This window comes from Watersipora subatra, chromosome 3 (genome assembly GCF_963576615.1).
Source record: "Watersipora subatra chromosome 3, tzWatSuba1.1, whole genome shotgun sequence".
Taxonomy (NCBI): domain Eukaryota; kingdom Metazoa; phylum Bryozoa; class Gymnolaemata; order Cheilostomatida; family Watersiporidae; genus Watersipora; species Watersipora subatra.
The window spans coordinates 33,527,813-33,555,649 of NC_088710.1; the positions used below are offsets into that span (position 1 = coordinate 33,527,813).

General features: G+C 36.0%; 1 protein-coding gene across 1 annotated transcript; it reads left to right on the forward strand.

The window, feature by feature from the left end:
* The first annotated feature begins 66 nt into the window (after positions 1 to 66).
* Positions 67 to 27,837, forward strand: LOC137389963 (ubiquitin carboxyl-terminal hydrolase 19-like). Its single transcript, XM_068076164.1, has 15 exons — positions 67 to 114; positions 2,478 to 2,601; positions 3,492 to 3,625; positions 4,462 to 4,617; positions 4,853 to 5,086; positions 5,994 to 6,077; positions 6,378 to 6,457; positions 11,443 to 11,622; positions 13,426 to 13,601; positions 13,801 to 13,926; positions 14,662 to 14,750; positions 17,081 to 17,196; positions 18,350 to 18,502; positions 23,127 to 23,287; positions 26,907 to 27,837. The coding sequence occupies exons 1-15, from the start codon at positions 112 to 114 to the stop codon at positions 27,443 to 27,445; spliced, it is 2,355 nt and encodes a 784-aa protein (XP_067932265.1). The 5' UTR covers positions 67 to 111; the 3' UTR covers positions 27,446 to 27,837.

The window sequence follows — 27,837 nt, forward strand, 5'->3', positions numbered from 1 at the left end:
GAATTTTCTTTTGACATTTGCCGAGAAAAGCGATTTATAACAGACCCGGTTAATAGCCATTTATAAAATTTCCCGAACGAAGAGAAGTTTCGATAGGAAGCCGTGGAAAAAATGGTTGGTATAACGCTCTTACATCTAAACCTGATGTTTTTACGTATTTTGATAGAAAGAGACAGAATATTTTAGAATATCAGAAATTTGCAACCATTTCTAAAGTTTAAACAAATTGGTCTAGACTCTACGAGTCGAATGAATGAATGAATGAATGAATAGGATTATTATTATAAACTTTTTAGTGTTCTTCGGATCCCATTATTTGATTGCCTGAAACTTCTAAATTTAATCTACACATTAAGCCAAGATTGTGTTTACTCACGGGTGCGTTTGAAACGCTCCAAGCGCAATAGCATACGTCTTCTCAACACCAGGCAAACACTGGCTCAGTCAGACAGGAAGCATTTTAGTCTAGGTAATGGCGTACTAGCACAAAATGTGTGGAGTTGCTTGTAGCTATCTGACAAGGTGTACAAGCCCAGATGGACTATATATTTTTTGACCTGTATTCTGACTACTAAAGTACTATTGTTGTGGTTGGTTCGCATTACAATTGGCTTAGTTGTCAGCTTACCTATGCACGTGTTTTTCAACCAACTTGCACTTGAATCGGCCTAAAGCACATTTCTTTAAGAGTAGACTCACAAAAGTATTTACAAGTAAGTATCAAGCATAAGTTACAGGTGCTCATACTAGCAACAATTTGTAACTTGTGATCTTGTCCTAGGTACTAATAATGGGAAAAACCTAACTTTACCATCTTATACAGATATGCTATGCTACTTGTCACCACAATTAGTCCTTGAACAAAGTTTCTGTTATTTTTGTTGAATCAAGAAATACTTGCAGATTATATCAAGCATATATTGAGTATTAAGACATTTGTTAACTTTTCTTATTTGGATGCTCATTTCAATTTAATTGATGTACCTAAATGATCAATATTTATATACTGTAATTTCCGGTGTACAAGTCGACATGGCGTAGCGGCGAAGGTTTATAAGTTGGGTTCATAAATTCTGGTTCTGGTATGTACCGGCCATATAAGTCGACCCCTTCTATAACTCAAATCGCTTGATTGGAATAGTTCATTCAGTCTCAGAAAGTGAAAAATGTCTGAGAAACGCATTAATTATATCAATGCTGAAGAAATGGCATTCAATAATCAACTGGGATAGTCAAATGCCCATGTTTTTGGTGTTGTCGGCAATACAACAATTAATAAAAGAACAAGAGAAGACAGTTATGGTGACACCACAGGGTATGAAAAGCAACACTTTACCATTGTATTGGTCTGCCTCACCAATAGAACAAAACTGCCACTTTTAATAATACGTATTTAAAAGGAAAGCAATTCTTCAAGACAGGTGTAAGCCAGGAATTGTGATTTGTGTCCAAGAAAAAGAATGGATGGATGATATTAGAAGTGTCAAATGGATTATCGAAGTCTGAACTTGTAGGCCAATACTACGAAAAAAGCGTTAAATTCAAGAAACAAACATTCTAAAAGATGATCTTTGAGATGACAACTTGAATGGTGAAGAATGGGACGTTGTGTTTGAACCATCTTTTGACGATTTTATAAATAATTCCCTATATGTCATATCATATAATTTAAATTTGCAATGGCTTTGTCAAACTTAAATTTACAAGAATTTGTGTCATAAAAATGTCACTGCCATATAAGTTGAATGTGGACTTTTAAACCTAAAATTCGGTGTTAAATATTGAACTTGTATGTCAGAATTTCTAGTTGTCATGATTGTCAGCATATAGTCTGAACCCAATATATAAATATAGAACATTTATATGCATAATACAACTACAGGTAATATTGGGTACTTGCAAATTCACAAAAATGTAGTAGCACTATTAATAGGCAGACTGTCTTGAAAATATTTTTCAGAAGTCAAAACAGTGAGTCATGTGAACGCTATTATATGTAGAACTGCTTAAGCAAAAACTTCAAAACATCTCTAAACTGCTCTACAGAACTGGTCTTGTGAACTTTTACTAACTATTACTAAATTGAGTACAAAAGCCTCACATCATTACCAATTTAGTCATCAACATAAATATATTGCTGTTTTTATCATTTAGCTCAATAACTAATTATTTGAACGTGTTGCAAGAACCATTCACACTAGGTATAAAGTGACACAAGTAATAATTGACACACATAGATAACTCGGAAATAGTTTCAGCGCTGTGAGGAGTTGAAGTAAAGTGGTACACTACTAAGATTCAGGAGATAGGTAATACAGTATATCACTAAGTTCTAGGCATCTAGTAATATGCTACTCAGTTCTAGGAGGTAGGTAATATAAGGTCAAGTACTAAGAGGTAGGTGATGCTAGAAAATAGGATGCATTGCGGTTCAATATGATTGTTTGACCAGTTTGCTGATTTACTTTTTTCTGTAGGAGGAATCTATGAAAGAGAGGGATCAAGGGTTTGTTGGGCTGGTCAACGATAGGAACACATGCTTCATGAATGTCATCATTCAGATTCTAGCAAATACACCCGCTCTTAAAGACTTCTTTTTGGGTAGGAGATGCTAATACTGTATATACTATTGAGTGTTGAACCAGGTTTGCGAGTGCCAAGCATCAAGTATGTATCTTTTTATGTATGTATGCATCAAGTATTTATGTAGGTTTTTGAAAAGCTGTGCAGCCTGTGCCCATGTGATAAATGGCTAAGTGGGCAAACCATTAGTGGCAAAACCATTAACTCCATGTTAAAGAAGAAATAATAATTGTTATAAAAATGGTCGAATAATGGCGTTACCTTATTGCAATTGAAAACAAGCTAAGGTATATCTACCTGCAACGGCTTTATAGCCATTATGGTAAAAATAACTCCATCAGTCATATGACTTTCTTAAAATGTACTGGTGGCCTATGCCATAAAAAATTGGCATAATTAGTAGCTTGTCTAGGCATCTGCTGGTTCGTGTGCTCCAAATCATTCCTTCCACCAGCAGTAATAGTACAGCACATGCTTATAGTAAGAAATAAGCAGGAGTTGAACATGAATGCTCCTACAACGCTTGTAGGCCATCTGGAAGGCGAGTGTACAAAATATTTAGTACTCATATCAATATCAAGTGAAGACTCATTAGCTTACGGTTGAAGGTATTATTAATTGAGTCTGTCATCTGTTTCTGGAATAGACCCTTGTTTGGTAGACTGTCAAAGCATCCACAGTTGTAGTTAGATCTTCTAGTTGTAAATCAATGTATGTTAATACTTACATCTACATGTTGTATGATAGAATCATGCATCTACCACAAGCCTTAGTAGGTATCTTGTATGTATTAGTTATTAAGATAAAGTGCTGATGTGTGCGTACATGCCACGGAGGAGTCTGTTTAGAGCAAGGTGAATTTAGTTTAATAAACTGCTACTAGGTTTAAACTCTGCGCTTTTTCAAAGGTCCAGACTTGGAAAGAAGTATAAACAGAGAAAACACCCAAGGAAGTGGTGGAAAAATTGCCATAGAATTTGCGAGAACAGTTAGAGCATTGTGGAGTGGCAAAAGTGAGCTTTTTCAGCCATGTCGATTGAAGGTAAGTGCATGAAATCAGAGTACATGTTAAAAGTACGCGCATGAAGTAACAGTATCAGTTGAACGTATATTCATGAAGTAACAGTATCAGTTAAAGGTGTATTCATGAAGTAACAGTATCAGTTGAAGGTATATTCATGTAGTGACAGTATCAGTTGAAGGTATATTCATGAAGTAACAGTATTAGTTAAAGGTATAGTCATGTAGTAACAGTATTAGTTAAAGGTATATTCATGAAGTAACAGTCTCAGTTAGAGGTATATTCAGGAAGTAACAGTATCAGTTAAAGGTATAGTCATGAATTAACAGTCTCAGTTAAAGGTATATTCAGGAAGTAACAGTTTCAGTTAAAGGTATATTCATGTAGTAACAGTATCAGTTAAAGGTATATTCATGAATTAACAGTCTCAGTTAAAGGTATATTCAGGAAGTAACAGTTTCAGTTAAAGGTATATTCATGTAGTAACAATATCAGTTAAAGGTATATTCATGAAGTAACAGTCTCAGTTAAAGGTATATTCATGTAGTAACAGTATCAGTTGAAGGTATATTCATGTAGTAACAGTCTCAGTTAGAGGTATATTCATTGTATCTTACCAAAAAAATTTTAGGAAACCACAAAAACCTGGAACAAGATTTGGCAAATTTTTCAATTTTTGATTTACTCTCGTACGACAGGAGGAACGGCTAGCAACAGTGAATATATGAATGTTATACTTCATATGATACTGAATGATATTGTAGTACTAGCCATGTGTATACTTTATTACCTGGTTACAGTATGAAACTAGTCTTCACATGCATATAACATGCATATATTGTCTACATATCTTACAGGTCCTCGTCTCTGAAAAAGCAACCCAATTCGATGGTTTTGCTCATCACGACGCCCAAGAGTTTTTCAGCTACTTGCTAGACATGCTTCATGAAGATCTGAATAGAGTGAGGAAGAAGCTTCCTTACCAAGAATCAAATGGTTATTTGACAGATGAGGTGTGTTCACTCATTTCATACCCTGCTCTTTCTATTTATCAAATGTAATAAGATGAGGCATCAGATACTGGCCATGCAAATTCTATAGCTAACAATTGTTTGCTTGTCATGTTTTTGCTCTTCACTATTATTCTGGAGAAGATGATAGACGGTTTTTCAACTGTAGTCCTTTTTTAGAAGTTCACTTTTGTTGTCATTATTATAATTGATCTTTCTTTTTACCTTGACCTTGTAGGAAGCAGCGGAGGCCAGTTTACGCAGGTCCAAATGGATAGACGACTCTGTGATTGCTGATCAGTTTCGTATACAGATGCGTTCTGAATTGGTTTGCCTTACGTGTGGAAAAGCCAGCGTGACCTTTGATGATCCTACCAAGTTCATTTCAGTTTCCATTCCACCACCTAAAACACATATCTCTCTCACCTTCTTCCCCAAAAGGACAGAAGCTTCTCAGAGACTTCCTGTGAAGGTTCGTGGGCCATAGGTTATCCTTAGCAATAGAATATGGTATCGCTGTTCAAGTACCAAATGACCGCATCGGTCTGGATTACAATTGATGCCGTTTAGAGAACACATCTCATGTGTGTGCTGTGGTGCATAGTTGGTACCATTCTGGGGAACACCAGACATCTCAGACATATATCTCTAGTGGTTTTTAGTTTGTGCCATTTTAGGGAACATCAGACACATGTCTGGTACAGTAATGGTGTATAGTTGGTGCCATCTTAGAGAACACTAGACATGTCAGACATCTGTGGTGGTGTATAGTTGGTACCATCTTAGGGAACACCAGACACATCTGTGGTGGTGTATAGTTGGTGCCTTCTTAGGGAACAGGAGACACATCAGACATATCTGTGATGGTGTATAGTTGATGCCATCTTATTCTTAGCGAACACGAGACACATCAGACATATCTGTGGTGGTGTATAGTTGGTGCCATTGTAGGGAACACCAGACACATCTGTGGTGGTGTATAGTTGGTGCCCTCTTAGGGAACACGAGGTACATCAGACATCTGTTATGGTGTATAGGTGATGCCATCTTAGTCTTAGGGAACACCAGACACATCAGACATATCTGTGATGGTGTATAGTTGGTGCCATCATAGTCTTAGGGAACACGAGACACACCAGACATATCTGTTATGGTGTATAGTTGGTGCCATCTTAGGGAACACCAGACTTGTTAATATAACAACACATTTTACTCCTTTCTATTGTAGAAACTTTAAAATTATAATCATGCAGTTTTATAATTTCTTGATTATTACCACATGTGAACCTTATTTTTTCTGGTATACCAATTTAACGATACCTTTCTCAACACTTGTCTCATAATTTAGGCGATTAGGTAATTTATGGTGTCCGTTGTAGATGACGCTGGAGGTTTCTACAGATTATGGGCTCACACATATAAAGCAAGAGCTTTCATCAAGAACTGGTGTTAAACCAGTTAATGTGAGTAAACTGTTATCTCATCTTACTTGACTTGGATGGTTCATGTGAGTAAACTAAAACATTTCATTGTATTTAATGCTTACTTACTCCTTTTCAAACTTGTTTGTTGCCTGAGCTGATAACCATCACTGCCAAGCTTGTACCAGTGAGACTATTTTGATAGGAATAGCAGTTGGTTTTAAGTTACATTATTCTACTAGTTGAATCCAACATCTCTCCTTCAATTTCTAAGTTTTTATACTCTACGAAAAGTTTTATCTTAATATTATGATGAGTATTCAATATCGGCTTTATTTTTAGCTGGAATTTATTACTGTACACGATGGCGAATTTGACCACGTCTACTCTTATGCACACAAGAATACTAAAGACCTCTACGCGTATGTATGCTCTATCTCAAGAATGTATTCATTTTATTCTTCTGCTGTTTGCTAGATGATGAGATTGATGTGTTAGGATAAAGTACGTGTTCAATCTTTGCATAAAGAGAGACTTTTCTAGAACTGGATCCTGAGTGAATCAAGTTATCAGTTAACCCTGGTTCACTCTTAGCTTTCTGCTGAACCATGTCCACTTTTTGTGTCCATCATTAACATCTGTCTACCGACGTGGATTTTATCATAACGGCTGCCCGGTCTTAGCACTAACTTAGACTTGGCTTCTAATTCATGTTGGTTAGGGTTGAGAGGTATTATGTGCATAGAGTAAAACTGAGAGTCTTTTGATAAACGATATTGTCGTGGTTTGCGTGAGTCATTTTTTGTGGTCAATATTATTTAAGTAGGCACGAATGGGTCTTTTGGTGAGCAATTTTATTCACGTACGAGTTAGTCTTTTAGTTTGAGACTTGCCAAGCACTTTTATTAGCGATTGGTTGCTGTTTGATATAGGTCAACCAGCATTATTGATTATTTGCCTCAAAAGGTAAGAACTCCGAAATGCTCAAAACTAGTGTATTCTAACAGTTTTAATGGTATACTTTCCCTACAGGGATTTGAGTGTTTTGGTTGACTATATTGTCTATTGGTTGGAGATGTTATACACAACCACTTTATATTTAGTAGACGAATGGCAGTCGATTGGTTGCTGTTTGGTGTTATGGGACAAGTATCATCGCAGTATCATTGAACTCCTAACTCTGTACGCATTCAAGTCAGAGAATCTTAAGATTCTGGTTCGGTTCCGATCACAGGACATCGCAAAAAGAATTATAGATTGTTGGAACTCTGATTTCTTTGATGGGTCGTCTTGCAGGCTGATCATTGATCCAGGCTCTCTCCAGGTTCAAGTTGTCATTTTTAAGGGTGTCTCACTTGATGTGACAACATCTTTAATCTGGACATCCAAAATACTGACCCCTATACTGAACTATATGGAAAGGTTGTTCAAACATGGTAAAAGGGCTGGGGAAACCTTTAATGTTGAGTTTTACTCAACTCCCATCTACTGAAATGCCATCTCACATGCAATAAGTACTGTATACAATTTGCTTATTGTTTATGGCGCGCTGAACCTCTTAAAAGATGGCTCATTCATTTGAATATTAAAGGTTCATCTTCCAAAATGGATAACATCAATCCCTTGAGTTTTAAAATATATAAATTTAGAAATGTATAATGTAGAAAATGTATAAATTTGAAATTATTTGTTTCTTTGAAACATTTTTCTTGGAGCAACAGTGATGGTCACTTTAAAGTTCTTGATCACAAGATGGTAATAAATGACAGGATTTGTTGACTTGTTATGCTATATCCACCACTTGGTGATCTTTAAGCATTTTTCAAATCAAATTGGCGCTGACAGTCTTTCCATGCAAATCGCTCCAGTCATTTGAGACCTTAAATAGTGTTTTTTTGTTCATAGGTCTCCAAATCTAGCAGTAGATTAGAAAACAAATCTTTTAAGATTTTGTAAAAGAGTCTCACAGAGTTACTAAGAAATTATAGTCGTGGGCAACTTCAATTTCAACTTGTTGAACAGCGAAAAGAAATTTATTTGGAAAGAAAATCACGCAATCCTTTGGTTTTAAACAGTGATTGATGAACTAACAAGAGTAACTACAAACCCTTGGACATTCATTGATCAGGTTGACACATTTTCTCGCGCCAAGTTTTTAGAATTATTCAAATTATTTATGAGTAGCCATGATATGATGTTTATCATAAGAAAAATTTGTGTCATGCAACTCATTCCCATGGAAACTCACGTGTAGGGTTTACTCCACTTTCACACCTAAGAATATTCCAGACGCGTTTTTTTTCCATCAGATGAAATGATACTTGGGTTGCAAAGTTCTATTTAATCAAGTTTTTTTGGCTGTCAATAAATTAATACTTCTTAAAACTAGAAGATCCCAGTCAGAATCCTTGCCTATTTGATTCACCATTGAGATACTGCAAATATCAAGTTGAGAGAAGAATCGAAATTTGACACAGGCGTACAAAAAGCTTTGCATTTTTTTTAAAAGCCGGGCTAATCTTATTAAAAAATGCAAAACAATTTGTTGATCATCTTGTCAAACCATCAAAGCTAGGTGATACACTTAAACTTTGGCATACTTGCTGCACTCGTTTGGCAATTTCAGAATTGAACACATGTCACATTTTGTGAGCATTACAAGTAAACCTCTTAAATTCAGTTCCATCATCATTAGATCCTTATGTCTTATCTAAACTTTGAGTTGAATAGATCCTTATATGTCTTATCTAAACTTTGAGTTGAATAGATCCTTATATGTATTATCTAAACTTTGAGTTGAATATATCCATATATGTATTATCTAAACTTTGAGTTGAATAGATCCTTATATGTCTTATCTAAACTTTGAGTTGAATAGATCCTTATATGTCTTATCTAAACTTTGAGTTGAATATATCCATATATGTATTATCTAAACTTTGAGTTGAATAGATCCTTATATGTCTTATCTAAACTTTGAGTTGAATAAATCCTTATGTCTTATCTAAACTTTGAGTTGAAGACCCCATTGAACAAGTTGTTAAAATTTATTCATCCTAATACTGTAAAATACACGAGTTGTATAACTGATTCAAAAACAGAAGGCATGGACGATATCTCTGTGAATTCATTGTCCCATTATCACCGATGCATTTTCTAAATCTTTATATCTGACACCGCGTATGCTAAAAATTTATTTGACTGCGATGATAATTTTAAAAATTTTTCTTTTTCCGATTTCTAACCTCAGGTTATAATGGGAAAATTACAGGTTTCCAACCCGTTTCAACATATGTAATATGAACAAAGAGCATTTAACCTTACCAATTATTTTGAAAATATTAATGCTAGCTTCTTCAACACTTTCATGTCTGGGCTGAGATATTTGGGGGTATCATTTTCGCACTTGATGCTGAGTACACACCTGATCCTACGACAGAGTAAACTCGACTGCATAGTTTGGTTTTGATTTTTTGTTCTTACGGTTAACGGGTTATGAAACATGAGCTGCTTTGAGTCTAATACATTTTCGGTATAATTTTATCGATTCAAGCTGATTAGGCTATTAACACTGAATATGTCGCTGAAATGCTAATCGAAATGCTAATGGGCACTAATCAACCAAAAAATGAAAATGGCTGCTGACAGAAAATTAGTTTTTAAAGATGTAAAAATTAAAGTCAAAAATCTTTGTAATGAAGGATCAAAAAGTAAGAAGCTTTTTCTCCTCAGCAACAAGAGCTTTAAACTGAAACTACCTGTTTTTCAATTCATAACAAATATACACACTATCGGACTCAGTGGACATAACAAATATACACACTATCAGACTGGGTATACCGCAACCATTACCCTAGGACACTTTTATTTCGCTAGTATTTAGTTTCGTGATTAGCATCCAGAGTACAATTTTTCTGCTACTTAATTTCGTTGCTCTAATGAGTGCGAAAATATAATGATGTGAAAATAAATTAAGTGGAATAAACGGATTAGATTCTTCAGGTCCAGTTCGCTAGTAAGAAAAATTTTCAATTTGGGACTAGTTTGTATTTATAAACCGCAGGTAGAAATGTGTGGGGAGATCGATAATTCAATTTGGTCGCTTGCTGCCATTTGTTTTTTGGACTATCAACGACGTCTAGGTCCCTCTATATGACAATTTTATTGTAGATATCAATAAACCAAGCTATTTAATTTCGCGTTTTCGCTCATTCGTTATGATAGTTTAGTTTCGCTCATGAAATTTTCGCGAGGGGATGACTCCGCAAAAACGCGAAAGTCAGATGACACGAATACATAAGTGTTCTAGAGTATGTTCCTCCAGTTAACTCAGTTATGTGACTTTTTCGAAAAAGTGTGAAAAAAACTATTTACTCTATTCTATTTTTAATTCTTTTATTGAGTTCTACAAGCTTGTAGTTTCCGAATAATATTCAGCTCAAAAGGAGCTGCGCTATCCCAAGTGCTTTCACAGTCGATTGAGTTGTTAATACTGTCTAGGATCAGAAGACCTGCTTATATGTATAGTATTAGGTTTCAAATTGTTAACAATGTTTCATCAACTATCTGTTTTCTTAACAAAGAAAGCTATTTTTAAATGCTGAGTAGAGTAACATAATATAACAGCGAATGTCGAAGAGTTTTCTATTAAAACAGTTAGTAAACTTTCTTGCTAATCCGATACCTTACAAAGAGTTTTAATCTCGATCAACACTCAACTACATATATAAAAATCTTGCTTCAAGTGATTTCGTGTTTAGTTTAATTTTTTTCTGATTGAATGAGTGAGTAATATAATAAAGCAACTTCATCTTATGATATATTCAAGCTTTTATCTCTCCGGAATGCTGTAACATCTTCAGACACTCCCAGCTCCCAAACTGAACTATAGATTCTGATGTGACTTTTATAAGCCACCCTCAGTCAACCATTACATGCATCAAAAAGATTGGACAAAGACAAAACATCGGTTAAGGAGGTTCAGCCTAATACTTCATCACTAAAAATTACCGCATTCAGAAAGGCATCTGATTACCCTGTACAAAATTTAAGGACATATACTGTGGTCTTCATACCATTTAAATTTCCTAAGACTTATATTTAGGCCGCTCTTATAGTCGTAGACTGGTACAAATTGTTGTGAATAGCTCATTTATTATAATACAAAAGTATTAAAACTGAATGGTGTTCTAACTAGATACTTATTCTTTGAATAGTACCTTGCTGGGTTCACGAAATATAGTAGGACATGGCAGTCAAATTCAGAGTCTTTACACCAAAAACAAGTAACTTGATATAGCATTACACTCACGTACATGTACTTGTTACACGACTGTACATTGAACGACACAATGTCCTGCTTATGCCATTCCCCTGCCCTCTCATTTGTATGATTAATCCTTGTCAGGTTTGAGGTGGAGACAACTTCTTCAGCAGGATATTCAGTGACTCAAATCTTTTGTAAACAAAGAATCCTTCCTTCTATGGCTGAATGTGCTCAGAAATGTGCTCACTGTAAAAAACCTAAAGGGGAGGTGAAAAGCCTTAGGAAGTGTAGTCATTGCCAGACTATTGAGTACTGCAGTAGGTAAGTATTTTTGTTTCATACCCAGTCTCGTACCTAGTCTCATACCTAGTCTCGTACCTAGTCTCGTACCTAGTCTCGTACCTAGTCTCGTACCTAGTCTCGTACCTAGTCTCGTACCTAGTCTCGTACCTAGTCTCGTACCTAGTCTCGTACCTAGTCTCGTACCTAGTCTCGTACCTAGTCTCGTACCTAGTCTCGTACCTAGTCTCGTACCTAGTCTCGTACCTAGTCTCGTACCTAGTCTCGTACCTAGTCTCGTACCTAGTCTCATACCTAGTCTCATACCTAGTCTCATACCTAGTCTCATACCTAGTCTCATACCTACTCTCGTACTTAGTATCGTACTTAGTATCGTACTTAGTATCGTACCCAGTCTCATACCTAGTCTCGTACCTAGTCTCGTACTTAGTCTCGTACCTAGTCTCGTACTTAGTCTCGTACCTAGTCTCGTACCTAGTCTCGTACCTAGTCTCATATCTAGTCTCATATCTAGTCTCATACAACTAACATCACCCTCCATCTTCTTATGACCAGATCTCACTCCCTTATCTTTTCACTCTCACACCATTTCCCTCTCGTACTAATGATACCTCACCATCTCCCGTTCACAATGTCATTGTCTTTTTTATTATCTCTCTCATTATCTCATCATCTATCATAGCGCTAGTCCCTCTTATAGTCTGACTGTCATCTATCATAGTCCTAGTTACTCTTATAGTCTGACTGTCATTTATCATAGCCCTAGTCCCTCTTATAGTCTGACTGTCATCTATCATAGCCCTAGTCCCTCTTATAGTCTGACTGTCATCTATCATAGCCCTAGTTCCTCTTATAGTCTGACTGTCATTTATCATAGCCCTAGTCCCTCTTATAGTATGACTGTCATCTATCATAGCCCTAGTCCCTCTTATACTCTGACTTCGAATGTTTCACTCTGTCATCGCATCTCTGCTCATATTTTTCTCATTATCTCTACTATTCTATCTTATATTGCCTTTTTATTTTCTTCTCTCAATGTCTTTTGATGAACATCTCTCATTGTTTCTTTTCCATCATCTCCTTCTGGTACCATCTTGCTTTCCCTACCAGCCACACCACCATACATTTGTTTTTTTTTAGTAAATTTTAAAGTTTGGGCAACATCGAATCTGCCTGATTTTGTTCATTTTTTTCATCAAGAAGCTCATATGGAGGTCATAACTCACATGTAAGCGACGAAACGAAAGCACATGCTGATAAATACTAAACTTCAAGAATAAAGGAAATGTATTAAATGTATGACATGTTTTTATGAATTATGGCGAGTATATCAAGTGTTCTTATAAGTTATGGTGAATATATGACATGTTTTTATGAATAATGGTGAATATATGACATGTTCTTATGAATTATGGTGAGTATATGACATGTTTTTATGAATTATGGTGAATATATGACATGTTCTTATGAACTATGGTGAATATGTGACGTGTTCTTATGAATTATGGTGAGTATATGACGTGTTCTTATGAATTATGGTGAATATATGACATGTTCTTATGAATTATGGTGAGTGTATGACATGTTCTTATGAATTATGGTGAATATATGACATGTTTTTATGAATAACGGTGAATATATGACATTTTTTATGAATAATGGTGAATATATGACATGTTCTTATGAATTATGGTGAATATATGACATGTTCTTATGAATTATGGTGAATATATGACATGTTCTTATGAATTATGGTGAATATAAGATGTAAAAATGAAAATTTGTAAACATTGACGACTGAGATATCTCCTATGTCCTATTTAGGGAATGCCAAAAAGCTGACTGGCCAGAACACAAGAAAGCATGTAGCAAGCCGAGCCTGAAAGCAGTCGGACAGCCATTCATAGTCAGCTTACGAACTTCTGAGATTACATATGAAGCTCTCTATTCTACCCTGGAGTCTTATGCTTCCTTGTCAACAGACATCAGACAGCCTCCAGGTACTTCCTGTAGTATCAAGATATGACTCAAAATAATTAGTTTGAGTCAAGATGGTTTCCACGAAAATATGGCATCACTGATGATGTGTTTCCATGGAAACATAATATAAGTGATCTTATTTGCTATTTTCATTCAAGTGATGACCTGAGTTTGTTGCCAAATTTCACATCTGAAAGTATTAGATATGTGCTTCTGTAGAATCCAGAGAAGAAGCTGGTGATGCTGATATTAATTCCAAAAATAATCGTTTGTTCCATATTAAGCCATTGGACAGAAGAGGTTGCGCGTTACCAGGTGTGAAAGGCAATAGGCTTATGGATACTGGTAAGTGAATGTACTATAGATTGTCAGCCAAGCCTATGTTTAACCTACATCCAGGCTATCATGCCAAAGCAAGATGTCTAAAATGGCAGTGCTGTAATTGTTTGGTTGTCCAGAATTGCATGAGTCTACCCAGCTTTGCTGAATATACTCACATAACTGTTGACTAACTGACATTGAGTACCCAGCTTTGCTGAATATACTCACATAACTGCTGACTAACTGACATTGAGTACTCAGCTTTGCTGAATATACTCACATAACTGCTGACTAGCTGTCATTGAGTACCCAGCTTTGCTAAATATACTCACATAACTGCTAACTAACTGTTATTGAGTACCCAGCTTTGCTGAATATACTCACATAACTGCTGACTAGCTGTCATTGAGTACCCAGCTTTGCTGAATATACTTACATAACTGCTAACTAACTGTTATTGAGTACCCAGCTTTGCTGAATATACTCACATAACTGTTGACTAACTGACATTGAGTACCCAGCTTTGCTGAATATACTCACATAACTGCTAACTAACTGACATTGAGTACCCAGCTTTGCTGAATATACTCACATAACTGCTGACTGACTGACATTGAGTGCCCAGCTTTGCTGAATATACTCACATAATTGCTGACTAACTGTCATTGAGTACCCAGCTTTGCTGAATATGCTCACATAGCTGCTAACTAACTGTCACTGAGTTCGCGGTGAGTAAGTTTGTGTTACTCCTTATGGTAGGTGATGCACCATTGAAGGTCACATGCGAGTATTTGTCAGTGGACTGGAAAAATACCCGGGAGTATGAAGTGAAGACAAGAGAAAAACTGGTAAGGTTTGGTGTGCTCTATAATCGAGTATCATGCTACATACTTTTAAATACTTATTCACAGTTTTATGAACTTCTGAACTTTCATGAACAACAAAAGCCTACATGTTTTCTACTTTAAAGGAAAAAGGTTCAATTCTCTACCATCTATAGCAACTGTATCATGTGTGCATCTAATTGTGAGAGTCTGTTAATCATATTATATAATAGAAGTTACAGAACCAAACATATAGAAGCATTTTTCGCTAAATAACTGGTAGAGATGCCCCGATTGTAATTTCATCAGCCGATTCAGATACCGGTTCGATATATCGATTCTTATTGACAAATAATCCGATTCAGATACCGATTCAGATCTTTTGGGTTGCATAAATAATTGTTAATTTTATTATGCAAATATAAATATAATGCAAAGAAAATATAAATATTCATGTATTATTTGTTTGTGTTTATGGAAAAAAGACATACATGTATATACATTCATATACTGCCATACCGTGCATCTAGCAACAAAACAGTCCATGGTTCTTGAAATCTGTTATTAATAATGGTAATTACTGTTAGTGGGACAGCTTTATCTGTGATAATTAAGTCTTTCTTCTACTGCTGAACGAACTGCTGCGCCTGTACTGTTTAGAGCAAATAATCGTTTCATTTAATTACCATTAGTGATTCAATTATCTCAGTGAGATGTCTTTATCTTCTATCACTATCGATGTAGCCAGTAGTACTGAAGGCTCACTTGCCACAGATGACAGAGGACAGGCTAAATACCGATAAGCCACTGAGGTTAATTTGTGCGATACAAACGATACATCAGGATACGTCAGGATCAAGAGACAAATAGATAACATTATGGGTTTATGCATCAGCTGCTCAAATTACTTTCGTAATGCTAGTAAATAGAAACATTACACCGCATTCTTGTTTCTCATGATTGTTCTTTTGTTCGTGATTGGCTGCAATAAATCATATCGCTGTAATTGGGCAATACCGCACTTTGTGATTACGTCCTGACTAAAGCCAAAATATTCCTCAGCTGTGTGGATGTTTATTAGGCTATAGACATGAAATAGATTGTGTGACAGGCTTGGAATTCATTAGGTAAAAAGAAGGAACTTGCCGCTGATGATTTGTTATTAGTGTAGCAGGCTAAAATACGGTTTTTTGCTAAATAGTTGACCTGTAAAAAGTATCTGAAGTTTCCGATTTTTTAAGAAAAGATCGGCTGATATCGATTCAGATACTTAACACCCATTAGAATCGGGGCAACTCTAATAACTGGTATAAATATTTCGACTTGAATAATTTTGCAAAAAAAATAGAGTTGAAGGTGTAGCCAGAGAAATGATTTACTCTGTGTCTGTATTATTTTTTAAAAGGAGTTATTTTTGCAAAAATACTTCCTCTTGGTATAACTAGCTTAATTCTCTCATATATTAAATGTTCATGGAAAAGTATTTCTAAAAAAGCTTACAACATGGTGACCTCTTTTATGACTTATGGCTATTTGAATGAGGACCCTTTTAACATTAATGAGAAAACTTCACTTGGAGAGTGGCGAAGAGTTATTACATACAATTTATTTACACATATACATATATACAATGTGCCCTCGGCTTACAATGACCCTGTTATACGATTTTTTTTGCCCTAGATGTAAAACGCGATGATTTTTTGCTCTCTCCATACGAAATATTTTGCTCTATACTATATTAGCAACAATTTCGCTTGAAATTCAAATTTGAACTTGGTATGCTGAGTGCGCCGAATAACGAATATGTCAAAATAATATTTGATATGCTGATATGCTATTAGCCAAAATCCTGCACACAATGCATGAAAGAAATGTGATGCTCGATATCTCAGTTCGGCGCTATTCGTTATTAGTAATGGTGAAAACGAAACTGCAAAAAAATGGTTGATAAAATTTTAGCCGATCAAAAAGTTGACATTCAGTAAAATAGTTAAAAACGAATACTAAAACTTAGCTTTAAGTGTGTGTTTGGTTAACTAAATTCATTAAAGTTAAATTCAACGTTTACATTATACGTCTGCCTCTTAAGTATGACCTCTACGATACATACTGCACGTAGTACATTGCAATATTACATTTTATTGCAGATTATAACCGCTTAACACATTAAAGTTACTGTAGGTAACTATGGTCACTATGGTTAACTATTTTGTTACTAATTTTCAATATGTACAGTATATATATAAAACGTTGATGATTTTTACCAGGGGCTGTTTGCATTAGATATTTACTGTGAATTTTTATACCCCGTCTTCTATACGAAATTCCGCTGTATATATGTTGCTATCTGGCAGATGTGTGAAGAAGACAAGATAATGAAAGAAAAACAAGAAGCCGCTGTTGTAAGAGATATTGAGAGTTGTCTCACACTGTTCACTCAAAAGGAAACTCTTTCCTCTGATAATATGTGGTAAGTTACGCTAGGACCAGCTAGCTATGTTCGACCTGTTTTGTGACCACATGCTATCTAGTCGCATTTCCTTATCATAAAGTCTAGATTTGTGCTTTTCCAGTTACATACAACTTGTATACATGGCTCAACTAGTCTTAGACTCCCTTTATTCATGTGTCAGCTAGATACGTACCACCTGTATTCATGTGTCAACTAAGGTGGGTACCACCTCTATTCATGTGTCAACTAGTTAGGTACCAGTTGTATTCACGTGTCAGCTAATAATGTACAACCTGTATTTACGTGTCAGCAATGATATACAGCCTCCCAAGGATAGCCGACGGCTATCATATGGGCGGGGTTTAATGATGGAGCTCTGTTAGGATTGTGCTAGCCTGGGTTTCGGAGCAAACACAACTCTCGCGGGGCTGTCGCGTTGCCTTGTTAGGTTTTGGAAAACACGACTCGCTGTTATCGTTTCATCAGCTCATTCAGTCAGTAGGCCCCGCGGTTCACAATAGCAAACCTTGAATTTCTACAATGTAGGGGTGATACCTAACCAAAATAATAGATTCATGCAAAATAAAACATTTCAAATTACCTACTTTTAGTAATTTTAAAATTGGTAAAGGTCGTCGTATATGCCTAAAGTTGAATATAATTACCCGAACAATGGCATTTCTTTTCTAGTTTTTGATTAATATTTTGCCACCCCTAATATAAAATGACAAAGTCTTTCATCGTTATCACATTGTTTTACCTGGCCAATAAGATGGGACAGCAGGCAAAGCTGTGCAGTGTAGTTTTCATACTCAAAATCTAAATGCAAAACCGAATTTGAGCTATTTTACGATTGTGACTATTAATATCACGAATGCTTGTGAATGGCAACTGACTGATCATAACGGTGACAATATTGGGATATTATATTTATTTGACAACAAAATGAATTCAACAGATAAGTAAAATAACCACTATAGTTCATAATATTTGTAAATTTACAAGGTGCTTTATTCAGCATATTTGTTTGTTCGAGTGCCGTGTTCGATTAATCCCAACAGAGTTCCATCATTAAACCCCGCCCATATGAGCGCCGTCGGCTATTCTGGGGGGCTGTATATCATTGGTGTCAGTTAGTAAGGTGTGATGCTTGAATTAATGTTTATTTCAGGCTTTGTCCAAAGTGCGAAGTAGAAAGAGTGGCTAGTAAGCAAGTGACTCTTTGGTCTCTACCAGAAACTCTCATTATTCACCTCAAACGTTTCTCCTTCCACAACAATTATTGTAGAGACAAGATTGAAGACTTTGTCAGCTACCCGATAAGGTACTATCTGTATTAGTTTGTTGCAGATATCCTTCTACCCAATAAGGTACTATCTGTATTAGATTGCTGCAGATATCCTTCTACCCTATAAGGTGCTATGTGTATTAGACTGCTGCAGATATCGTTCTACCCAATAAGATGCTATGCGTATTAGATAGCTGCAGATATCCTTCTACCCTATAAGGTACTATGTGTATTAGATAGCTGCAGATATCCTTCTACCCTATAAGGTACTATGTGTATTAGATAGCTGCAGATATCCTTCTACCCAATAAGGTGCTATGTGTATTAGATAGCTGCAGATATCCTTCTACCCTATAAGGTACTATGTGTATTAGATAGCTGCAGATATCCTTCTACCCAATAAGGTGCTATGTGTATTAGATAGCTGCAGATATCTTTCTACCCTATAAGGTACTATGTGTATTAGATACCTGCAGATATCCTTTTACCCTATAAGGTACTATGTGTATTAGATAGCTGCAGATATCCTTCTACCCAATAAGGTGCTATGTGTATTAGATAGCTGCAGATATCCTTCTACCCTATAAGGTACAATGTGTATTAGATAGCTGCAAATATCCTTCTACCCAATAAGGTACTATCTGTATTAGATTGCTGCAGATATCCTTCTACCCTATAAGGTGCTATGTGTATTAGACTGCTGCAGATATCGTTCTACCCAATAAGATGCTATGCGTATTAGATAGCTGCAGATATCCTTCTACCCTATAAGGTACTATGTGTATTAGATAGCTGCAGATATCCTTCTACCCTATAAGGTACTATGTGTATTAGATTGCTGCAGATATCCTTCTACCCTATAAGGTGCTATGTGTATTAGACTGCTGCAGATATCGTTCTACCCAATAAGATGCTATGCGTATTAGATAGCTGCAGATATCCTTCTACCCTATAAGGTACTATGTGTATTAGATAGCTGCAGATATCCTTCTACCCTATAAGGTACTATGTGTATTAGATAGCTGCAGATATCCTTCTACCCAATAAGGTGCTATGTGTATTAGATAGCTGCAGATATCCTTCTACCCTATAAGGTACTATGTGTATTAGATAGCTGCAGATATCTTTCTACTCTATAAGGTGCCATATGTATTAGATAGCTGCAGATATCCTTCCACCCTATAAGGTGCTATGTGTATTATATAGCTACAGATATCCTTCGTAAAACGCTGTGAACATTCTTACAAATGTTTCATATCAGGGTGCAGTCAAACCTCTATTTACGATTGCCTTAACCTCCGGATTTTTCACATGTTTACTCCATCATATGAAGTTAGAACTTTCTCAAAGCATCGTAGTTTCATAAGTGACAGTGACAAGTGACAGCCGAGGGGCTAGTGACAGTGACAGCCGAGGGACTAGTGGCAAGTGACAGTCGAGGGGCTAGTGATAAGTGACAGCCGAGGGGCTAGTGGCAAGTGACAGCCGAGGGGCTAGTGACAAGTGACAGCCAAGGGGCTAGTGGCAAGTGACAGCCGAGGGGCTAGTGACAAGTGACAGCCGAGGGGCTAGTGACAAGTGACAGCCGAGGGGCTAGTGATAAGTGACAGTCGAGGGGCTAGTGACAAGTGACAGTCGGAGGGGCTAGTGACAAGTGACAGTCGAGGGGCTAGTGACAAGTGACAGCCGAGGGGCTAGTGGCAAGTGACAGCCGAGGGACTAGTGACAAGTGACAGCCGAGGGGCTAGTGACAAGTGACAGCCGAGGGGCTAGTGACAAGTGACAGCCGAGGGGCTAGTGGCAAGTGACAGCCGAGGGGCTAGTGGCAAGTGACAGCCGAGGGGCTAGTGGCAAGTGACAGCCGAGGGGCTAGTGGCAAGTGACAGCCGAGGGACTAGTGGCAAGTGACAGCCGAGAGGCTAGTGACAAGTGACAGTCGAGGGGCTAGTGACAAGTGACAGCCGAGGGGCTAGTGGCAAGTCACAGCCGAGGGGCTAGTGGCAAGTGACAACCGAGAGGCTAGTGACAAGTGACAGCCGAGGGGCTAGCAACAAGTGACAGCCGAGGGGCTAGCAACAAGTGACAGCCGAGGGGCTAGTGACAAGTAACAGCCGAGGGGCTAGTGACAAGTGACAGCCGAGGGACTAGTGACAAGTGACAGCCGAGGGGCTAGCAACAAGTGACAGCCGAGGGGCTGGCAAAAACTATAAAAAAGGAATTTGGAAGTATTTAAACTAAATTTAACTTTTACTTATTTTAAATTGCTAGTAAATTGCTATTTTCATTCCCACCTCTACCATCAAGCCTATGCATTACCAAGCCTGAACTTTCATTCATGAATCTTTAGGATAAATATAAATAATAACATTAATGCCGTATTTTTGGATCACTTATAAGTTTAATAATTTGTATAGAATTATATTTTATGCTCTGTTTTATATGGTTTTATGTGAATTACTTTGTGTTTTTATAAGATTGTTCGCTCCAAAATAAGATGATTTTAACATGAATTTTAACAAAATTTTAACACTATTTTAACATAACTTTTAATATATTTCGAAGCAAATCTCAAAATGTATTAAAAGTTAACTGACAGCAAAGATGTTTATTGCATTAACAATAGCAGAGAACATTGCAGATTGGGTTTCACCAGGGCTTTTGTATAATGCCGGCAAAGTAACAAGATTTATGTACTTTTACAAATCATGAAAATGAAGAGAAAGATTCACTATCTTTACAAAATAGCCATCGGAAACGGCTGCCACGCTATGTAATTATATTAAAATTTGCTTATTTTTTAACTGGAATATTTAACAATCATTCGTTCAATATTCTTATTCAAGAAAGTCGAGGGTACGCTGATAGATTTTTAACAGATGACTTCTGAGGTAAGCAAATTTTACAGACTATTTTTTAAATTTCCATTTTGTTTGAAGAAAGAATTTTGTGCTAGTGCACTCTACAAAATATATGCACAGTCAATCAGTGTAATTCTATAACCACCATTTGAAAATTAATATGAGATGCATAAGTACCGCACAAACTTTTTCGGCATTTCTGTAATCTGTTTAAATCTTGTATTATGATTGTTTGCCATGTAATGTTGGGTAACCATAACAACACAGCCTGCTGACACCCAGAGTGCTTACTAGGTAGTAGAAAATATATAAGAATATCGGCCAGATGAAGTGCTTTTGTCTCCCGTTCAAGGATTGGCTAATTGTTGGTGTTGACATCGCATATCATACGTCCTCAATTGGCTGAAAAATGACCTTTTTTTATTACGACTTGGAGCTTGTGTTGCGTGTGCTTTTGTCTCTAAAACTTGGTTTTCGTTTCTGTCAAAATCATAGCTAAAAATGAAATACTGTGATTATTTTGTTATAAATAGACACAATTTTAAAATGTTGTTAATCAACATTTTAAAATCAATCAACCTGTCAATCAACCTGAAATTTCATATGACGGTGTTTTGTTATAATATGTAGAGATTTAACTGTAATACATAGAGGTTTGACTGTAGTATTTACAGGCTTGATTGTAGTATATAGAGATTTGACTGCAGAATGTCCAGGTTTGACTGTAGTATTCAGTGATTTGACTGTAGTATGTAGAGGTTTGACTGTCGTAGATAGAGGTTTGACTGTAGTATGTAGAGGTTTGACTGTAGTATATAGAGGTTTGACTGTAGTATATAGAGGTTTGACTGCAGTATATAGAGGTTTGACTGTAGTATTTAGAGATTTGAATGCATTATGTAGAGGTTTGACTGTCGTATATAGAGGTTTGACTGTAGTATTTAGTAGTTTAGTTGTAGATTTAAAATATATACCATTTACATGTATATAACCATCAATATAGTGCTTCGATATGCTGCACAGGCTCATGTCAAGGCAATTATATATGCCAGTTGAGGCGTGCTCACATCCTTTGTACATAGCAGTTGAAGCATAGTCATGCTTTGGATATCAGTTGAAAAATGTTCATTACTCATTTGCATACCAGATGTGGCAAGCTCATGTTTTTTGCGTAATCCACTTCAGACATTCATATGCTTTGTCATATGCTGGTCTATATAAGCCCATGTTTGTTGTACATATCAGTTGAGACATGGTCATATGCCGCGACCAAATGGCAAGTACCGTCTGTAACAATCATAATTGCCCAGTTCAGAACTTATTGACTTGCCTTACAAATTCTACAATTCTGCAATTATTGACTTATTGACTTGCCTTACAAATACAACACTGCCTCCCACAAGTCTAGACCTACCTTACTAGTCTAGACCTGCCTTACTAGTCTAAACTTACCTTACAAGTCTAAACCTACCTTATTAGTCTAAACCTATCTTACTAGTCTAAACCTGCCTTACTAGTCTAAACCTACCTTACTAGTCTAAACCTACCTTATTAGTCTAAACCTATCTTACTAGTCTAAACCTGCCTTATTAGTCTAAACCTACCTTACTAGTCTAAACCTACCTTATTAGTCTAAACCTACCTTATTAGTCTAAACCTATCTTACTAGTCTAAACCTGCCTTACTAGTCTAAACCTACCTTACTAGTCTAAACCTGCCTTACTAGTCTAAACCTACCTTACTAGTCTAAACCTGCCTTACTAATAAGGTTAAACCTGTAAAATTTAGCTTGTTTGTTTCAGTGGTCTGAACATGAGGAGATTTTGTACAGGACCAATGTCAAAGAATGAGCAGTTATATGACTTGTATGGAGTTGTCAACCACTTTGGTAGTCTGAATGTAGGGCACTACACAGCGTATGCAAGATGCCCAGACAAGGAAGATACCACTAAACACTATGCAGGTAATACACCACCTTTTGGTATCAATCACGCGTAACCTCTGATAAGTTTATGATAGTCTTTTTTGCATATAGTGGATTGCGCAAAATTACTTTTCATATGATCACGAGGGAATGTGCAAGAATGATATTTTTTAAGAGAAGTCAAATAGGTATTGTATTCATGTTCAGTATATTGGTTTTTCATTGTATTCGTTGATCCTTGGGAACTATGAAGCATTGACAGTTTGAAAGAAGCTGTTCCTACGATGGTTATGCATAAAAGAATGGGTCCCAAAAAAGGTACTTCAATGAATGGAAACACTCATATTTGAGGCTCTTCACTGCCATGAATAATTTCCATTTTGCATTACAAACGGCATGTGGTAATTTCTAACATGGTTAGTTACATTATTTTGCTACACAACATGGTCAGTTATATCAATGCATTGTGTTTAATGCAATTTTAATTTAAACAAATAACTTTTAAAACTTGATTTCTGAAGGAGTGATGGCTCCAATGAAAGATATCGTTCAAAGAAGAACAACTCCTATGAAGGATATCTATCAAAGAATAGCAACTCCTAAAAAGCATATCTTATATGGAATAATAACTCTTGTCTCGACATGATGTAACATCTATCATAGGATGTCCAAGATTTTTCAAAGCATCGCAAATTTGCAACTAGAAATAATGAAATAAAAATTAAAAATAAAATGTAAGCAGAATACATAAACTATTTTAATTGAAATGTTTCTATCGTAAATTAAAGTAAATTATGCTATGTACCTGTATCACTCACTTTGAAATGTTACGCATTTTAGAGCCTACACTTCCATTAACCTCTCTAAGGTGAAATGACAGAAATAATTGTTGCTGATTATTATTAGAGCTGCACAATGATCGCGTTATTTAATTTACTAACAAATAAATATTATGACAAGCAACACTTTCTTACCAATAAATTACAACCACAATTATTTTGCACTCAACTATGAAAACACAGTGAGTCGCTAACAATAAACTTGTTTATACAACGCACAAGCGCCGTGCCGATCTAGCCCTAAGCGGCCATGTTGTTAGTTGTTTGAACATGTTTCTAAGTAATAGCAACAAAAGTGATTTCAGTATTTAATACGTATCTTACAGTTTATTTTTGTTTATTTTTAAAAACTTTCTCAAGTTAATTATACATGTATTTTCATTTTTCAAATAAGTCACAATTATATTTCAGCTTCAGAATATTAGTAATATAAGATTGACACTATATTGGAACATGAAAGCAGAAAAATGTCTTCCACCCTAGGTAACGCATTTCTGTAAGTTGTTGGAAGCGTAAACAAGAAAGCGAAGTGCAGTGTATGCCAGAAAGAATTTGCTTACCACCACAGCACATCATCATTAAGATATATTTTAACTAATTCTCATCCTACCGCGCAGAAATCATCACCAGCTGTCGCAGACAATAACTAATACTACTGACTACCGGCACTACTGTCCTCTGTGAGCGGCTATTCTCTAAAGCTGGCAATATTGTATGTAGGAAGAGTGCATCTCTTTATTCAGATAATGTGAATAAACTGTGCTGCCTGAACTCTTGGCTGACTTAATTATTGACTTTCATAGACAGTTTTCATACTCATAATAAATATTACATTGTAACTTATGTACATTGTACATAACATGTACTACTGCTAACAATTGTCTAAAATATAATTAATCTATATATAGCTGTATTATTTGATTTGAATATGCAGGTTTTTACTAGATTAATTCTAAGATTAATCGAAGATTAACTGGTTCAGACCAGTTATTAATCGCGATCAATTTTCATAATCGTTGTGCAGCTCTAATTATTATTATTAAAGAGTTTTCACGTGCAGTTTTGTACATGCATGTGTAGGTTTATATAATTTATTTGTACTAATGCTAAGTGTAATTACTTCAAGTATTTATTTGTGTTTTTCAGGTCTGGAGTGAATAAACAAATTGCAATACATATCTATATATATATATCTATATCTATATATATATCTATATATATATATATATATTTCTCAAAGTCTGTCATCTGTCTGTCAGTCATTCCGGCTATAGATCTTAAAAGCTTGACATTGCGATTCCGCATTCTGTTGGATTTGAACTCACGACGAATGCAACAACAATTTTGTAATCCGGGCGCTCTACCACTGAGCTAGAATGCCATAGCGATCAGATACGTTTTCATATAACGGATACACCATCCGGGTGCTGATTATTTTAGCCTTGCGTCCACGATTTACGATGCTTATTTTCAGAGATATTTTGGGGCCTAAGTATATGCAACGCATGTTCGTCTTTTTTCGTTAGGACTAATTAATTTGGCCCCACGATATCGACAATAAGTTATCTCGAACATAAAATTTGCTGATTTGTGTACTGATTATATACAGGGGAACAGCTCTTGGACACTTCAGTTCTCGACTAACTCGGTTATACACCAAAGATTTTGAGATTTGTTCGTCTCGGATCTCGAACATAAATTCGAGAGCATGCGTTTTGAAACTGGAACAGCTCCTGAAACAGCATGCAAACATTCGTTAACAAACGGGAAGCAATTTACACTTCATAAATTCTTTGCAAAAAGAGAAGAACCATCGGGGACGGAGTAACTTACCGAATAGATTTGCTAGAGAGATAACCCCTCCAGTTGAGTTACACTAAATTGTTTTGGAGGAGGATTCTCCTTCAAATATGTGAAGTAAACGTGCCATTGCTGCTTATATTTTCTTTTTCCTACGATTTTTGATGTAACTGATCTGTTGCATTTTTTGCTGTTTCATTATCAATTTCTGCAATTTTTGTCATTGTATTTTAACCTTTAATGTTTTTGATGTTTTAAGAGCAAAACATACGGAGTGTTTACTTTTGTTTTCTCTTTCCAGCATCATAAATAGAAAACCTTTTATTAAAATTAAACCCGATCTATATCTACCCACTTTTATTTTTAGTATGCAGTATACAGTACAGTATACACAGTACAGTATATACTACACAGTACAGTTTATGGTGTAAAATGTAAAATACATTGCCGAAGTTGATTTCTCGCATTGGGATGGATTAAAATTTACTTACATTCATTCTAATGGGAAAAATTGTTTCGGATCTCCAACAACTCGGTTTTCGAACCGTCGTTCCACTGTAAAATATACTGTTTAGAATTTTATATATATTATATATATATATATTATATATACTTAAGAATACACAAATTTAGAATAAAATAAAAATTTAAAGCTCCAACAAATTGCAAAGCAGTGCACAGGCTATAACATAATCGTAAGTTAATTTCAAAAAATAGATATCAACCGGTAGAAATATTTTTCGGTTTCTCAATGCATATTTATTTAGAGATCTTTGAGAAGTTGGAGTTATGTTAGCAGTTTTATTGCATCCAAAAGATTCACTATCACTCCACTCGAAAAACAGGGCAACACAAAGGCGACGTTAGCTTCGCCTGTAAAAGGGCTAAATTTATCTTCAAAAAATTCTGACGAGCTATTTGCAATATACAGCTCCAGCCTCTATTTGAAAAATAGAGCGTCATAGCTTGTAATTAGAGATTTTACAATATGTATTATTTGTATATACTTTTTCTGCTAGGTTGGAGACTTATGGATGACGTATCAGTGACTCCTATGAAAGATCTCAGCGAAGTTGTTTGTGGATCGGCATATATTCTTTTTTACCATCGTAGAAGAACAACCATAGGTATGACTGCCCCCATGCCAAACACCACTATTTCGCAATCACCAGTAGAACATGCTGACTCGTTTAAAGAATTTAGTAGTGAAAGTGACAACCATGGTCTAGTGTCGGCACCTGGGAGTCTGTTTTCTGATGTCCCTCGAGCTTCTGCTGATAGTCACACTTCTGCTGAGATTCCATCTTTGAGCATGTCTAATACAGAGCAAGATCATTGTATAGGATTCCAGATGTCTCAACACTCCCACTCAGACCAAGGCTATGACTCCTACCATTCTTCAGGTAACAATCTCAACGCATACATTTCAGGTAGCCATAAGACCCCTCAAAAAGGTGATGACAATATGAGGAATGGTGTAGAAATGTCTGATCATGATCGGTATATTGGCAATGATAAGGATTCTGAAGGAACTGACATGTATGAGATAGATCCCTGAAACTCTTACTGCTGTGAAAGAGATTTTTTTAATCACGTCAAGACATTCCAGAATGGGAAATTGACCGAATTCTCCAACTTTTCATTGTCTCTTCATGTCTTATCAGCAGATTTCTGGGTTGTCGTATTGGAATGTTTTTATTGTTTTCTTGGACACATCTTCATGTTTTGTTGAAATTTGATTCTCAGCCAAAAACAAATTGTGGAATCTTCTTGTTTTGAGTGGTTTTATAAAAACAAGTATAATGACCATTTTTCATTAGCTTTTAGATTGAAGTTTTTGCACTTTGATAGCATAATGATTGTTTTGCCATTACTTCATTGATATAGCATATTATGTATAATATTACTTTGTACATAAGCTGTGGCAGTTGTCAGTTCAAAGCCACTTGT

Coding starts and splice junctions, on each gene's coding strand:
- LOC137389963 (XM_068076164.1), top strand. Junction 4,618..4,852: donor ATGGTTATTTGACAGATGAG/GTGTGTTCACTC, acceptor TTGACCTTGTAG/GAAGCAGCGGAGGCCAGTTT. Junction 14,751..17,080: donor TGAAGACAAGAGAAAAACTG/GTAAGGTTTGGT, acceptor GCTATCTGGCAG/ATGTGTGAAGAAGACAAGAT.